The sequence below is a fragment of the Stylophora pistillata genome, chromosome 10 (assembly GCF_964205215.1).
Source record: "Stylophora pistillata chromosome 10, jaStyPist1.2, whole genome shotgun sequence".
Lineage (NCBI taxonomy): Eukaryota > Metazoa > Cnidaria > Anthozoa > Scleractinia > Pocilloporidae > Stylophora > Stylophora pistillata.
The window spans coordinates 292,288-309,001 of NC_142528.1; the positions used below are offsets into that span (position 1 = coordinate 292,288).

At 41.6% G+C, this 16,714-nt stretch overlaps 1 protein-coding gene across 2 annotated transcripts; it reads left to right on the forward strand.

Annotated features, from left to right (window-relative positions):
* Positions 1 to 47: 47 nt before the first annotated feature.
* Positions 48 to 16,701, forward strand: LOC111338139 (uncharacterized). 2 transcript variants are annotated; one of them, XM_022944567.2, is made up of 13 exons: positions 48 to 1,102; positions 2,488 to 2,660; positions 2,983 to 3,120; positions 3,943 to 5,184; positions 6,407 to 11,368; positions 11,570 to 11,811; positions 12,290 to 12,836; positions 13,069 to 13,270; positions 13,882 to 14,271; positions 14,406 to 14,582; positions 14,898 to 15,087; positions 15,279 to 15,363; positions 15,933 to 16,701. In XM_022944567.2, the coding sequence occupies exons 1-13, from the start codon at positions 48 to 50 to the stop codon at positions 16,121 to 16,123; spliced, it is 9,594 nt and encodes a 3,197-aa protein (XP_022800302.2). In that variant the 3' UTR covers positions 16,124 to 16,701. The 2 variants fall into 2 exon arrangements, with proteins under 2 accessions (XP_022800302.2, XP_088591753.1); XM_088735627.1 differs by having other exon boundaries at positions 3,946 to 5,184.
* The last annotated feature ends 13 nt before the right edge of the window (positions 16,702 to 16,714 follow it).

Consider the following 16,714-nt stretch of genomic DNA (forward strand, 5'->3'; position numbering starts at 1 on the left):
GTTCATTTTACGTGCTTTAGCTGGGAGCAGTAGATTTAATCGAGAAAATGAAGAGAGGAAGGGGACGTCCGCCTAAAAATCAGGCTCAAAGCTCAAAATCGCCAAATCTCTCGAGTGCAAGCAGCCAACATGGCGGACAGCGCAGTCCGCGTGTCTCTTCTTCTATGGCCATTAAAACTCGAGGTTATAGCGGAACAACACCACGTAAATACTACGGGATGGAATCTTCAGATTCTGATAGCGACAATGAATCTATTTCTAGTCATGGATCTTCCATTTCAAACACTACTAGCCCTAAAACTCGTTATGTCGAGCCCTTGAGAGTGGTAACTCCTCTCACTTTACCACTATCATCTGACGATCTTTTGATCGAGCCAGAGTCTATTTTGCAAGCGCTAGGGATTTACGAGATTTTAAGACATTTTAGTCGTATTATACGACTCTCCCCCTTCAGGTTTGAAGACTTTTGCGGGGCAATCCAAACTCCAGAACAATCTTCGTTACTTGCACAAATTCACATCGCTCTACTACGTTTTCTGTTGTCTGAGGATGATGCGAGCGGGTTGACATTCGTGGCAACCGACGAAAAAGACAGCTTCAACATTCTCTCCTACTACCTGGGTGGCTTTACTTGGCCTGAACTTATTAAAAGCTACATCTCGTCGGATAAGAGCGAATTTGGAGACATATTTACGGCTGTTAATGGACATGACGAGAATCCGTTCCCGTTTACAACAGTCGAGAATAGATTGAAGGTTCTCCAGCGACTTTGCGATCAATTCTTGGCCTCCAATTCAGTCAGATACGACATAATGAATGAAGGAATAGTGGAATCGGAGGATCATTGTCGCAATTGCTGCAAAATGGGCGATTTACTGTGTTGTGAAAGCTGTCCTGCAGTTTACCATCTTCATTGCTTGAAGCCGCCGTTGGAAGTGGTTCCTGAAGGCGATTGGCTGTGTCCCGTATGCGAGGCTCACCAACTTAAAGGTGTCACGGACTGTCTACCTGATTGGAACAGAGAAGGATGGCTAAGAAACGCCCCTTTAGGGGTAGACAGGGAAGGAAGAAAGTACTGGTTCTTGGCCAGACGTTTGTTCGTGTAAGTGTTTACTTCCAAGATGGTTGATATGATATATTGTTCATCTGAATGATTCCAGTTATCTTTACCCTTGGTAGACCACCTTTATAGGGCAAATTACTGACTTAGGTCACATGTACACTTTTTATATCAGCTTTTAACGTGACAAAGTACGTTTGAACTTCATGTTTTTGTTCTTTGTTCTCTTTTTGTAAGCCTTTTTTTTTTTCGACATCAAAATTGATTTTATTAGTTAGGGCCACCACCATTGGGTCACTTATGGAGGTCAAATAATGAGTTGAATATTAATGAATTATACTCTATTTTTTATTTTGAATTTTTTTATTTTCCTGCGCCATTATTGTTCCAAGTACGCTTTTATGTCAAGGTCTAGGATTGTAGTAGGCTTATTAAAGTGTTTTATATTGGCATGTCTTAAGGGTGGGCCTGGGAGGGGGGTGAGGTTGTCTCACAGGTTTGTAATTAAATGGCATGAATTAACTTTCCTTGTGGTTCACTTTTAGTTATTATTAATATTAATATTGATACCATACTCCTAACTTTAATGGAACTTAAAAGGTAGCACCCTGACTTTTTCAGTTTATCTTAATTTTTATTTAAATGTAATAAAATATTTTTCATAAGATTTAGAAACTAACCCTTTTTGTTGTGAATCTTTGTTGTGCAACTTATTAATAAGATTACAGTGGCATGGTTGTGAAATATTTTATGGTCTACAATTGATGAAATTGAGGTTAATTACTTCAAATACTTGGTTGCTAGTGAGTTATCTTTTTTCATTGGCTACTCCCTCTTGTGTAGAAGGTTGTGTGGAATATAGTTATTCTGATGTGACCACTATTTGACCCTTTACATCCTTAGATCAGTATGTATATTCTCCTTATTGTTCTGTATACATTTCCTAAGGTAGTGACAAAGAGAATTTGATTAAGAATCGAGAGCTTTTTTAAATGGTCATCATTTCTTTTATTCTTGTAGCCTGAATGTGTGATTCAGTGAGTAAGGTGTGTTAGTATAATTTCAGAGCTGAGCAAAGAGTTTCCAGCAATCTGATTGGTTGAGTGGTTTTTTATGTGAGGCTATATAAACCGCTCCATGTGGTTTATATAAAATGTTAAAATAAAGTGTTAATGAATGTTACTAAAATATTATGATTTTTGAAATTTCTCTGTTGTTCAGCTCTGAAATTACACTAAAACAATTAATCACCTCAGGTTCGGTGAGTATTGTTGAATAGTCCCCTTGACTTCGTCTCGGGGATCATTGGACAATATTCACCTTGCCTTCTGTGAATAATTGTTAAATATTGTAAGGAGAAATGAGATGCTAGTTACTCTAAGGGGTCAAAGCATTAACAAAAATTCTTCTTTCTCTGTTCTTAACAGAGAAGGTTGTGACGAGACACTCTACTACAGCTGCAAAGCTCACCTGGATGAACTGTTGAGCTTTCTGGAAGAGGATGGAAAGGAGAAAAGGCTGATTTCTGTTCTTAGGATCAAGTACAAAACCATGGTGAAACACATGGAAATGACAGAAGCTCTTACAGAGGCTTCAAGAGGTAGAGTTATAAAAAATATTAAAGTAAAAAACCCATGTCAGTGAGTAAGAACACTGTGATGAGCTCTTGGCTTCCTTTGTGAACCCAAATACTGGTTCTTGTGATTTGAAGTTCAGCTTTGCCTCTTTTTTTGTAAGTTTTCAAACAGAGAGATGAGGCAAGGTCTGGTGAATACTGAACAGGCAGGAAAGACAAAATTAGTCTTGATACAATGCCACCTTTCTGACTGGTGTTGTAAATCAAACTACTGTTTGCTTAGTTCCTGTTTAAAAAGCATAGTACACTGGTTGCTCGAGGATTTTAATAATAATTTAATTTGTAGGAAATCTTCCCTCTGGTCTCACCAAAAGAAGACAAAGACGAATGAAAGAAGAAGTAAAGACAACTTCACCTGTAAAAGAGGAAAAAGACCAGGAGAATGATGGAGAGTTGGAAGACTCAAAGGAAAAACTTTCTTCTGGTATGAAAATATTTTTTTCATTACTTCATATACTGGTATGTGTGGTTTGATTAAGTTCCCAATCATTTTTAAAACACAAATGAAGTGTTAAACATGGCTGCCTCACTTTAGTTAGTGGTGCAAGTCCTCATTTCATTTTGTCTGGAAAGATGAAGTTCTGTGTTATTTTTCACAGAGAAAGGGTGTCTAAAGGGGTGATTGTGGAAAGGAATTAACACTTTGGGACTGTATCATGGACTATATTTTATTTTGGGAAGAATAAATTATTGAGAATGAGCATGGGAAATGAAATTTGAATGAACTAAACATACTTTTATCTTAGACAGAAGGCATTTGGTTGTATGTGAGAAAAAAAACAGTGGTACATTTGAAATAAGATAACAAGAAAAGGTTAGAAGCAGTTCATCAAGAGCACAGAAGGATCCATTGACCACTTTCATAAATGGCTGCTGGATTAATATTCTTTTGTTTAAATTTAAATTAGCCTTTCTGGGCTTGTTCTCCAGTACAAAATTCAAAAGAATACATTATCTCAAGCGAGACCAGAAAGGCTAATTTAAATTTCAACAAAAGAATATTAATCTGGTAGCCGTTTATGAAATTTTATTAGTTGAAATAACATTTTTGGTCTTTCTAAGTAAGCTGTGAGGAGAAGAGAATTCATGAGTACCAAATTCTGTATTTTTCTTTGCATGTAAACATAACAGTTCAAGGGTATTTGATACATCCTGATACTCATCCTCATTAGTATAGACATTTAATGGTAAGTTATGCACTGAATCCTCAATTTAACTTGAATTAATTCACATATATTGATTGTAGCAGAATTACAACAACAAGTTGCAGATCCAGTGGTAGACAGTGGTGCACCTTCATCATCAAAGCCTCTTCCAGCATCAGCCACCCTCACATTCATCCCAGACAATGAAGTGAAAAAGATTGTCACCATGCCTCAGGTTGAGAATAACAATATTCCTGGAGTAGATAAAAAGATGGTGCTGAGGGACAGAAGAACAACAAGCCAAGAAGGTCCTTTCAGTAGGAAAAGGCCTGCATTGCCTTCCTCTGAAGCAGAAGAAGACAAAAGTATTGTAGCTACTGGTGCTGGTCCTGAGGAGTTCATGTCTACTACAATTTCAGCTGGTATTGATACTGGTTTAGATGGTGGTGAAGAAAAGGACAGTTTAAATGTGTCAGCTCTTGGTGAATCTTTGAAGGAAACAAAAGTGTCAAGAGCACCTGAAAACAGTGTGAAGAAGGAAGAAAGTGAGTTGTCTGGCTTATTTGAAGGTAGCACTTTGTCAGAAAGAACTTCCGGTGATAAAATGGAAGCCGAGAAATGTTCATTAAACGACCACATTTCTGAATCTGATGCGAAACCTAAGATGGGCAAGAGTGAGAATGAGATAAGTTCACAAACAGCAAATGGTAGCAAGACTCTATCTGTGAGTAGTAAATCAGTTGAGAAGGACACAAAGCATGCTGTAGTATCCTCTGCTGCTCACCAGACAAAATCAAGCGCTGCAGATGATGCAGTCACTACTGTTCAACAAACTAAGCCAGAACCAGTATTTAGGCTTGGCTCAGAAGCAAATTACTCCTCCTACATCAATCAGTTTACAGTTAATCCCCTAGCACTAACCAAACAACAGCAGTTGGAGCAAAGAGATAAAAAGCGCAGTGTCTCAAACAAATTTAGTCTTGTTGACTATAAGTGGCATGGGGATGTTTGTGGAAGAAAAGATGTCATTTTGAACACTTTGCGGTTTTCCATAGTTGGTCTTGAAAATTCCATAGCTTCAACCTTCATGCATCCTTCGTGGCCAGTGCAGCGTTCCTCCTGGGTGAGAGCAGTCCATTTGTCAAAGACACCTAAAGAGTTTGCTGCAGCTCTGTCTTTTCTGGAGAGCTCAATTCGACCAATCTGTTATCTTCCTGTGTGGAATGATGCAGTTGGCCATGTGGAGCTGTATCGTATGGTGTCTGAAGCCAAGCAGGCTGGAACCAAAAAGAAAGATCACAAGGAAGAAGAAGACGAGCTTGAGCCAGAACATAAAGGATTTGGTAAGTGCATTTTTTTCTGCCTTTTCATACTTAATATATGGTTCTATTGGTTTGAAATGATGGTGTTTTAACTTAAATGTTATACAACACTTGTGACAGATTCTTGTCACCCAAATGTAAAGAGAATCCAAGAGCAAGAATGGGGTCTTGAGTTCATGACACAATTAAAAGTTAATCAGACGTCTTAATGAACAATTTCAAGAGCAGTGCTTTCAATAAGACCCGGCGGATATTCTGTTGTGAGTCACCGGGTATATTTCACTGCACCCAAGTCACAGAGTCACCATGCTAAGTCACAATCAAGTCGCTCTCAGGCGGGTGTTGCATCAAGGTAGCCACTATTTCAAATCTTATTGAAAGCACTGCAAGAGGAGGACTGATTTTGTGAGTTTCAATGAAATTGAGTTACAAGGGAAAGTCAACTTAGCCATTTGTGTCATACTACTACTTATGATCCATCTTTTTTTTTTCTCTTGAGCAAGTGGTCTAAATACATTAAGTGCTGAATATCCTCAGCTGAGACTGGGGAAATGCTATGTTATCACCCAAGTGATAGTGTTAATTCAAGATAAGAGAAATGTTTGTTCATAAAGTTGTACCATGCAGCAAACAGTAAGCCATTCATAAACATTTTTCCATGGGCATTGCATAATAGCTGAAGGTTTGAAATGATTACAATTGCCACTATCTATGGGGAAAATGTACTTGTATATTTGTTCCTGGAAATTATCTGTTCCTCACACTTTCCCTTGAGCTTCACTCTCAGAAAACTGTCCGTATCTTGGAACAGATACTGTCCATAGACAAATGTACAAGCATATTTTCATACCAAATAGAGGCTACTGTTCATTTCTGATCTAAAATGGAGCACTATTACACCTGATTCAGAGAAAGCAGTCATGTTGTAATTTGGAATTACATATACATAAATATGATATACATAACTAAAAATTTAACATGTAGTGAGGAAACTTAAAGAGAAATCAAGAGGCTTATGCAAGCTACAGGCTCCTCAGATCACCTTGTTATTGTTCATTTTTCTAGTGCGGCATTTTGTCCTCACCATTCATAGTGTTGTATTTGATAACCCTTTTTTAATCATTTCAAACCTCATCTCGCCCCCCTCTAGGGCTTGATGGGGAATTTACTTGTTGGTATTTATCTAACAACTGAAGGATGATGTTCTTTTGATAATTAATGAATTCATTTCCTTTTCTATCAGTGAATTACACATGGGTGCCACACCACCAAGTTTGGAAACAGAAAGGTGAAGAATACAGACTGTTTGGAGGAGGTGGCTGGGTGTGGACTAGTGGTTTACAACTGCGGAAACGGAAACGTCCGAGTAATGCTACGGACAGCTTTGTTAACAAAAAACGAAGACTCTTGGACACTACCAATAAAATTGTAGCATTTAAAGAAGCCAAAAGGAAGGAAGCAGCGAAAAAAGAAGCGGAGAGGGTTGTTAGGGTCGCTGCACGAACATCCTCTTCTCAAGCTACGCCTTTGTCAGTAGAGAAAACTGCAAGAGCTCCTCAAACAGCAGCGACTGGTACGACAACCCTTGTTGCTGCACCAGTACAAACGCAGACTGCAGTTACCTCATCATCTGGTTCTTTCTCACCATCAACAGCTCCTCGGACAGCTCAGTCTACCACAGTTACCACCGCTACAAAGCCAATACAGAATCTTGTCTCTGTTCAACTTGGAGCTCCTTCGACCTCTTCAACTCAAGGAACATCAACAGCTCTTCGAATGGTCCAACCTGTTACTACTATAGCTTGTACAACGCCAGCACAGACTCCTGTCACACTTCAAAATGGCGCCACGTTAACATCTTCCACTTCAATTCAATCAGCTGGTCTTCAAATGTGCCAAGCTACAACAACAACTACCGTTACTCCAGTCATGGCTCAAAGTGGTATCACATCAACACGCGCAACCTCACCACAACCATCTGAGCAAAATGTCTCGAAACAGACCTTGGCATCCTCTTTTCCTTCTCTCAATACTTCTAGTACTTCAATGCTCAACGCTGCCGTGTCTTCTACAACGTCTTGTAATCTTTCTAAGGTTATTTCACAGACTGATAGCCTGAAAACTTCTTCTCATCAACTGTCAGTTAGGCTGTCGACATCGCCATCATTAACAGTAGCTGAACCGGTCTCTTCTCTTACTTCATGTGAAGAAACTACTTTTTCGAATAAATTACCTCGCTCTGAAGTTAGAAGTTCTAGTTCATTGTCACAAGAAGCTTCCTTGTCCCCTCAAACTCCTTTTAATAGTTCTACTCTTCCATCGTCCACACTTCCATCAGAGACGCCCTCTTCAATCCCACAGCCACATGGGCAGATCCCTTCAAGTACAACCTCATCCAATCCACTGGTTGTCTCATCCAATTGTTGCGATCTTCCCTCTTCACTTGCACAATCTTTTTCAACCTCCTCGGCTCAAGGTTCTCAGACAATTAATTCCGTTAGTGAATGCTCAGCTCTACCACAGCCATCAACTCCACCCAACTGTGTCTCCACCGAGGCAGCCATTGTAGTGTCTCGGGTTCCACCTACTACTATGTTAAAGGATTCCTTACCAAGTCTGGATTCACCACCTTCACCAAGTGCTCCAAACACAACTGGGGACCATAATAATCATCATCAATCACTAAGAGACGAACGTAAACCTAATGTTAATGATGACAAAACTGGTGATCACGCAAAACGTCTAGGAAGCGCCGAAATGGACGTGCCAGGGTCTTTATCCAATCCTTCTTCAGATATTTCTAGTGATGTTGGTATAGTACCCGTGAGACACGCCATGCCTTGTCAGACGAATAAAGATCAGATGTATGCCAGTTCATATGAACCTTGTCTTACAAATGTTGTAAGCGATAAAGCACTCGACCGATTTCGTGATTCCTTTGTAGCTAGTCAAACCACCTCTCCTGTTCAGCAAAATTGTGTGGAAGCTACTGTTGAAATGGATTCTTCGCCTTGCGCCCCTCTTACTGGAGAAGCATCTGAGAGTAGTAACTTTAGTACAAACTGTTCACCGACGAGCGCTGCTGATGTGGACGCTGCTTTAATCTCGGAGAGAATAACACATTCTCAGGATCATATACCAAATTCTGTGAAACAGGATAGTTCTTTGTCTAATTTGGAGTCGCATTGGATTACTCAAGAATTGTCTAGCCCTGTTAAAGATTCAGACACTTTCGAGAATAAAACGAAGCATGGATTGTCTGATCAGGGAAGAATAAAAGATACGTCGTGTGCCCTTGAGAATAAACCAGTTGATACTACGCAAGGAACTGAAGTTTTATCAACACATTTAGCAGATGCTCTGCATGAACAAGAATCCATAGATATTGTTAAGGAGAACATGCTGAACGGGGCACAAAATTTGGCGGCCCGAAAAGGTATATCTCTGACATCAATGGATAACAGTTCCCCAAAGGACGCACAGATGGAATATACTATTGAAAAAGTGCAGTCTATAGAAGATAGTGTGTCAGTTGAGGGTCAAGGCAATACTTCAGCGAAGAACGATTTGAGTAGCCACGAGGTTTCCTCAACTAATGATGATTTACTTGACTGTCAAAGGGGACATTCAACGTCCTCAGAAAAATTTATGTCAAAAGAAGGACTAATCAAGGATTGTAAAAATGAACTTCCAGCAATGCAGAAGACAGCCGTTGTTTGTCTTAGCAACAAAGAGACAAATTGTGCAAGCGGGCTGTCGCTGGGAAGTCAAACCTCTAATGTCTTTGTCAATGAGCTTCTAGCACAAGACAGTGACACAAAAGAAATCAAAGAAGGAAATGGATTATCAACTGTGACTGAAAAGAAAACAGATGTTAAACTCAATCCAAATACTACCTTAGAAGGTAGTTTAAAGGGTTCAGATGCAAATGTCAGCGAAATTCCCGCGCGTGAGGAGGTTCGCTTTACGGCAAACGATAATTTGATAATTAACAAAGGGGACAATCTTTTACACTTGGAAAGCAATAAATCGTATACCACTTGTAATGTCTATGAAGAGGCCTCGTTGAATGATGATATGACAAGTACTGTCACTTCACCAAGAGATAAAATTGACGAGGTTACTTCTAAAACGTCTTGTTCGGAATTAACTAGAACTTTGGAAATGGAATCCTTAATTTCGCTTGATTGCGCCAGTAAACGCGAACAGACTTCTGGAGTAACTGAAGCCTCTGAAGGCAATAGAAATCAAATGGACACTAAACAGAGTACAATGCGCGATGATCATTCAGCCAGTACTAGAAACGAGAGCAGTGAGGGAATTGATACAATTGTAACGACCAGTCATGCTCCAGCAGTTTCTCAAGGGACTGAGGAGTCTCAGTCGTTGACGTATGCAAAGGATAATAACTCCATAAACTCTGAAGCCTCGCCCAGTTGCACTAAGATTGATAATGTGGATCCTGAAAAGAGCTGCGTCTCCGCAGCGGAACCCATGGACCGTGATGCGACTAACCTCTCGTTGACACAAATCTCTTGTGAAGGTTCATTACCTCCGTCGAGTACCGGCGAGACTAAAGAGCAACCTATGGATATTGATGTTACCTCAGAGTCATCTTCTGTAACATCTTCAGTAACAGCACCTTTGACTGGCATTGTTTTATCAAAAAATACAGGCCCTGGTTCTCAATCTGTATCGTGTACAGAAAAGGCAATGAACTCTACTTCATCTACCAATCAAGAATCCTCAGTTAAGGACGACGTTGCAGCCAAAATGAACATGGAGGGTCTTCCAGGCACTGTAACGACCGATTTATGCTCAACAGCAGCCTCACCCTCAGCGACTCCATCAGCTGCAACAGACACGACAGGGGCGCAATTCCTAGATATTAGAACTCAAGTGAGTTGTTCCTTACCTTCGACGACATCAAGTGTTGTTGTTCCAACAACGTCTCCACCTCCATCGATTACACAACAAACTCAGGTTTTGATAAGTGCTGTAACCACCGCCAGTCAGTGTTCATCTTCAGGGACTCCTGCAGCACCAGCTGTACAACCGGCAGCTGTAGTAAGTGTTAAAACAACAACCTCATTGACTACGCAACCTGCACCCTCAGCTGTGTCATCTTCTACAGCCTTCCTAAGCCCCCGAGTAGTCGTTGGAGGTACTCAAGGCATCGCGTTGGGACAATCTCCTGTGGTACCTTCGATCCAGTCAGTTCCAGTCAAAGCAGTGGCTGCATCACCCCTAGTGTTCACAACAGCAATTACCAGAGGCATTGCTTCACCGAAAACAGCCATTGCTGTTCGACCGCAAGGGCAGGGAAGCCAATATATACCAATAGGACCTAAGCCCATTCTCCCTTCTCCGAGGCCACCTGTTATTGCTCCAGGTGTCCAAGGATCCAATGTGGTAAGAATCAGCACCCAGCCTGCAGCTGCCTCGAGGCAGCAGACTAACCTGGCTCCAGTGAATAGCATAGCTGCATTGGTAGCGAGCATCCCAACATCTGGTGCAACCATTGGACCAACACAGCTTATTAAGCTGGTTACCCCGGATGGTAAGACATTAACCCTGCAGGGTTCACAGCTGGCTGCTATTGCTCAGCAGGCAGCGTCTCCAATGGGGCTTGCTGTACCGAAGACGATAACAGTACAAGTTGCAGCAAGTGCCGTGCAGAAGAATCAATCTACAACTGTCCAAAAGACGATCGGCGTCAAGACACCAGGCGCCACCATTACTGTACAGAGAACACAACCACAAGTTGCACAAGCAAAACCTCAAGTTGTCGTCACCGCAAAGGCTCCTCCACCCAAACCTGTGAAAGAGGAAAAGTTCCCATCTTTAGAACCGCTTATCAAAGATCCTCGTGCACTTTTGAACCGCAGGCTAGCCAAGTGGCCGTTGCGGCACTCGGTGAAGAGCGTGTTTGCACTTCAAAAACACGAACGTCGAAAACTCGGTAGGAAAGCTGGAATGAAAGAGGTCAGTGGATTTTCTTACACGTCACGGGCTGTTGTGAAACACTGGCCTGCAGGAATACCTCGTCCTTCTTTCAAGGTGGCATGGCGCTTCCGTACCCAGAGTTTAAAGACACTCGCTGGTGCAGGGCTCCAGCTCAGGATTTTGCAGTCCTGTTTGAAATGGGAAGAGATGAATATCCGGCCGCCTCGCGGGAATAGCAACACTGTGTACACAAGCTCGGGTTAGTGTTACTGAAGTTAAAATCGCTTCGGTTGTACTTTAAGGTGGTCGTGCTCTTGGTTTCCCGGTGATTCGTGGATTGGAAAAAGGCCAAAATCTTAGTAACAACTATTTGGGGGAACCTTAGTGGTAGTTAGTAGACTGCTCTTTTACGTATAATTTTGTGACTTCCGTTACAGAATACTTTTGTTGCTCTCTTAAGGCACAACGACAACAGAGATTACAGACAGAAAATTCGTTTCCCTGGATGGTCTCTGCTGCAAGTATCTCGTGCGTAAAACCGTACGTACTCTAACCAAACCTGTAGTAGAACCGCCTCGTCCGGCCCCCACCAAGAGCAAGAGAGGTCGAACGCTGAGGCCTAAGATTGTCCTACAGCCTGATGATGAGGAAGAGGCCTCGGTCCCGTCCGGGCCACGCATCTTGGAGGCTTGGTACCCAGAGGTAAATAGCTAGCCATGATGGAAATAATGAGTTTAATTTTGGCTGAAATTGGAGGGAGAGACGATGTTTTTCACTGATGCAAGCTTATGAGGAAAACGTCGTAGTGCTTTCAAAGGAAAAAACCCATGAGCTGTGGCGACTGAATGAAATCTAAGGAACTACTGTAGTTTCACCCCTTGATTCAAACGCCAGATTCGTAATCTGTAAATTATCGTGGACGTTACAGTGACTTGAAACTGAGTTTTGCATAAACGATTCTGTCAAAGCACAAAGTCTTAAAGCTTCAATCTATTTTTTTTTAAATTTCTTTTCACGGAACCGAGGCGCCTACACCACCAGATGAATTACTGTATCAGTTACATAGTGGTGAGAATATCTGTATCGTTGCTCGAAGAACTGGTTACTTTTTCTTTGGATCATCTAACCCTGTGAACCACGAACGTGACGTATTTGCTTGTTTTTGTTTTACGATGTCAAGGCAAAACTAGAACTGTGGGAGATACGCCAATATCACGAGCGAATCGACCGTGAGAGAGCCCTGGAACGAGAAAAGAAGGAACAGGAGGAAGCCATCCGTAGGGCAGCGGAAATACGCGCCGCTGCGCTTCAGCGGAAACAACAAGAACAGCAGGCGCGGCAGCAACAGCAGCATCTGCTGAAGATGAATAAGAAAAAAGTTCAGAACGCCATCAAGACGCAGCAACGAAAGGGGACTGGTAACAAACCCACTGTTGTTAATCAGCCTGTTACTTTTAAGCCTGCTGTAACTCCACCGGTACCTATTGGGGCTATACGTCGGACTCTACCCGTCGTGCGCCCCGCTGTTCCTAAGCCCATAGGGATCCAATCCTTGGGGTTAAAACCACAGATTGTACCACGGCCCATGGTTGCCAACTCAGCGCAGTCTGTGCAGCGGTTACAGCCCAAACCACAGGTTTCTCAGCGTGTATATACTCCTGTGATTCCAAGTAACGCGTCACGTGCGACTGGGACTCCTGTTCAAGGTGGAGTAACGAGTAACGCAGGTAATTAAAACGACTGTAGCTATTGCACAAATGTGGACAGGCGAGGAAGAACTCAATATGAGTCGGTGTGCAGTAAACGGTAAATCGAAACCTATTAAGTTACAAGGACGCTTTTTTTTCTCTATACTTGGTGAACACAAGGCCATGCTAGCCCAAATGAAACAGCATTTTCTGATTTTTATTTTTCACCGCCCTTTAGTTTGACGTTACAGTGCAATCATTTGTCTTTCAGTAACTCGCCCTGCCCCAGTAATAGCCTCGTCTACAGTTGGTGCAGTCCGGTCCAATCCTATGGCAACATCCCGGATGAAGCATTCGTCAAAAGATCAGGTCAAGCAGACGGTCAAGACGAAATCTCGCAAGTCGGGAGGGATTGCTCCTTTGTTGCATCATAAGAAGTATGTGACGTTGGAATCGAGACAAGACATGAACAGGTAAGTACCTGCATTTAAATCAAGTTTTGTGTCGAGTTGTTCATTTTCTTTCAAAAGAATGACCCTCAGCGGAATCAAATTGAGGCTTATCATGACTTTGCATGACAACTGACTGCTAAATCCCCTTTATTTGGCGCCGCTGCAAAATTTTGCTAATTCCAGCTGTATCCAGAAAGCAAGTCCTAGAGAGGTTTTGCACAGCAGCCATGTTGGATGGCAGGAACAATGAAAATATTTTGCATAAGAAAGAAATTTTTTTCCCATGGGTAAAATAATCTATTGTTCCTGCCATCCAACATGGCTGCTGTGCAAAACCTCTATATGAGCTTTGAATGACTAACTATAACTCGCGTTGAGTTTTCTGTAACATACAAGTTCGAGCCGGCATCACACCATTGAATCAAAAGTCACTGATGGGATCTTCCTTTCCCCTAGTGACATGTGTAATGAAGATCATTTTACCCATCGTAATAAATATTTTTGTTTCGAATCACGCTTTGATTTATGTGGGAATAAATTTCGTTTTGAAATATAACCTTTTTTATGTTTGCATTCAGTGATAACATGTTCCTTCTCCTTTATCTGGTCTCACACTTTTCGTTATTTTACAGACATGCCATTTGTCGAAAAGTTCTTGATGGCATTTTGGATAAGATTGATCGCAATGAAGATGCCGAACGCAAAAAAGAAGAGAAAAAACGCGCAAAGGAAGAAAACCAGGCACTTAGGTTGGAACGTCAGAAAGCAAACAAACTCAGTGTTTTACTTCAGAAGCGAAAAGAGGTGCTCAAACGGGAACTGATGCGTAAAAGAGACCTCCTCGAGAGAGATCTTATTTTGGAGCTTCGGCAGCAACAGCAGACCAATAAGAACAAACGGAAGCAAGGGGCCACAGACAGAAGGAACTCGCAGAGTACACCAGAGGGGCCCAAGGCCAAGAAGAAGAAAATTGAAGATGAACGACTCTTTTGCATTTGCAAGAAACCCTACGACCCAACTCAGTGAGTTCGGCTGTGTTTTTGTTTGTTTCGTTGTTGTAATTGATGTTTACTGGATATTGGTCGATGGATATGAGGTTGATAACATACCGTCACAGTTTTCTCCATAGTTTACTGTCATTTTTTTTCTGCCATAGATTTTATATTGGTTGTGACATGTGTGCAAACTGGTTTCACGGGAGCTGTGTCCAGATCTCTCCAGACGCTGCACAAAGTATGGATGAGTGGACCTGTGCCGAGTGTGCCCAGGCTCGCCGTGGAGTGGAGGAGGAAGAACTTTATTGCTTGTGTCGCCAGCCATATGACGAGAAAAAGTAATTCATGTGTTAATTTGGTTCAGCCGATATCTTATTTAGTTACGTAAAAGAAAAGGACAGATACTTTTTCTTGAGCGATGTTTCGTGCAACTGAAACCATCCCAAGGAAGAGTCTTATTCAACAGTGACGTCTGCACGTGCAAAACGCAAGGCATTGATCATAGAAATGAAATTTTATCTTCATTGCCCTTTTTTCATTACAGCGGTGACTTAGTTTTTATATAGAACAAAAACATACTGTCAGAGTCTGGGCATTTCTTCATAACCTTATAATCTACTAACCTCTAAGTTCTAATTGTTTGTTTTTATCAGGTTCTATATCGGCTGTGATAAATGTCAGGACTGGTTTCACGGAGCATGCGTTGGAATCACACCTGTTGATGCTGAAAATATCGAGTATTACACTTGCCCGCGATGCACACAGTCCCAGGCTCAAGCGAACAAGCAGCCGCTTACCGGAAAAGACTACGACTCGCTTAAAAGATTGCTGAGATCGCTACGGGTAAGTGAAGAGACAGGACTTTTCTTATCTTTTTGTAAACACTAGAAAGGTGAAAATGATCCCAAATAGGCATACATAGCTAGTAGGCTCAATGTTTCATGATGCAGACATTTTGAAGTGTGTCCTTAAAAATTTATTCAGACGTTTTCACCGGTGTTTTAATGCTGATTTACGTCCCATTTATGTTGTAGAGTCATAAAATGGCGTGGCCGTTCCTAGAAGGTGTCAATCCAGACGAGGTTCCCGAATACTATGAGGTCATCACTGATCCAATAGGTGAGTCACGTCATGTATGCCTCAGTAAATTGGTAAAAGTGTACAAGTTTTGTGCCTTTTTTAAGTAACACACTATTTGTTTATTGTAAAATAATTGTATTCTTATTTTCTCTAGTGCCGCCCTTCAGCAGTCCGGAGGCTTTCTGCGCGAGGCTTTGCTCTCGCCTTTCTTTCTTTCCGAGATGACTTCGAACCGTTGTTGCCCTTCTTCCCTCCGTCCTATGGTCCCTGTCCCTCTCCACGACATTTTCCAAGCCGGTGACACACTTGGCGGTTTTTTACGCCGATCGGCGCGCAAATCGCCATGTGCGTCGCCGGCTTGAACACTGTTGAGTTCTTAGACCAAACACTTAAGCCTCGCACTCCTTATCTCATCCAATAAAAGCTCACTTGAGATAAACTTGTATCCCATTCAGAAATATGTCGACACATACTATTCAGACTGGGATACGCTTTTTTTTTCTTTTTTTTTCTTTTTTTTGGGGGGGGGGGGTGGTGGCTGTTTTTAACGCTTTTTCTTTTAACTCAGATGACATTTATTTGACAGCATTTCCTTTTCTTCTCGCTAGACTTGTCCAAAGTCGAGGAACGTCTAAATTCCAAGTCGTACGCGTGCCTGGAATCATTCGTTAGCGATGTAACCAAGATTTTTGACAATTGCCGTTACTTCAACCAGAGAGATTCACCGTACTACCGCTGTGCTGAAGTATTGGAGAGCTTCTTCGTGCAAAAACTACGTGCATTAAAAACCAGAAAATAAGTTAAACTGGTATCTAAAGTTGACAAAGATGGCCTAGAAGATTAGTCTTCCTGACCTGGCAAACGGAAGAAAAGTTAGCTACACACCTTGTCCTATAAGTCGCATAACCAGTTCAGAAACTTTAGACTTTGTCAAAAAAGAAAAAAAAGAAACCGTGTTTGTACCAAAAATATTATGTATTAGCTGAACTTGCCTTTTTTTACAGTGTGACGGAGCCACTGAAGGAGTAAGTTTAGACATAGTGTTATAACCAGTGAGCTTTGTAAACGTTGTGGAAGCCATGTATCTGATTGGTAATTGTGTAAGCCAGTTACATTACCAAACGCTCACTTTCCTTGTAGAGATCGATCATGAGATGTAAGTTATAGTGTGGAGTTAAGAGAAGAATTACCTTGGCGAAAAACTATTATTATGGAAGGGGAAATAGATTAGTTAGGGGGCTTTTCGCCGTGTCATAGACTTATTAAATTAAAAGGAAACTGAAGTGTTAGTAATTAACGTTGTCATAGTGGTTTTGGTTCACTGTCAGGAGGCAAACCGTGTAGATAAACCATCATCTATTAAACATTTTGTAATCAGTTTTGATTGGTT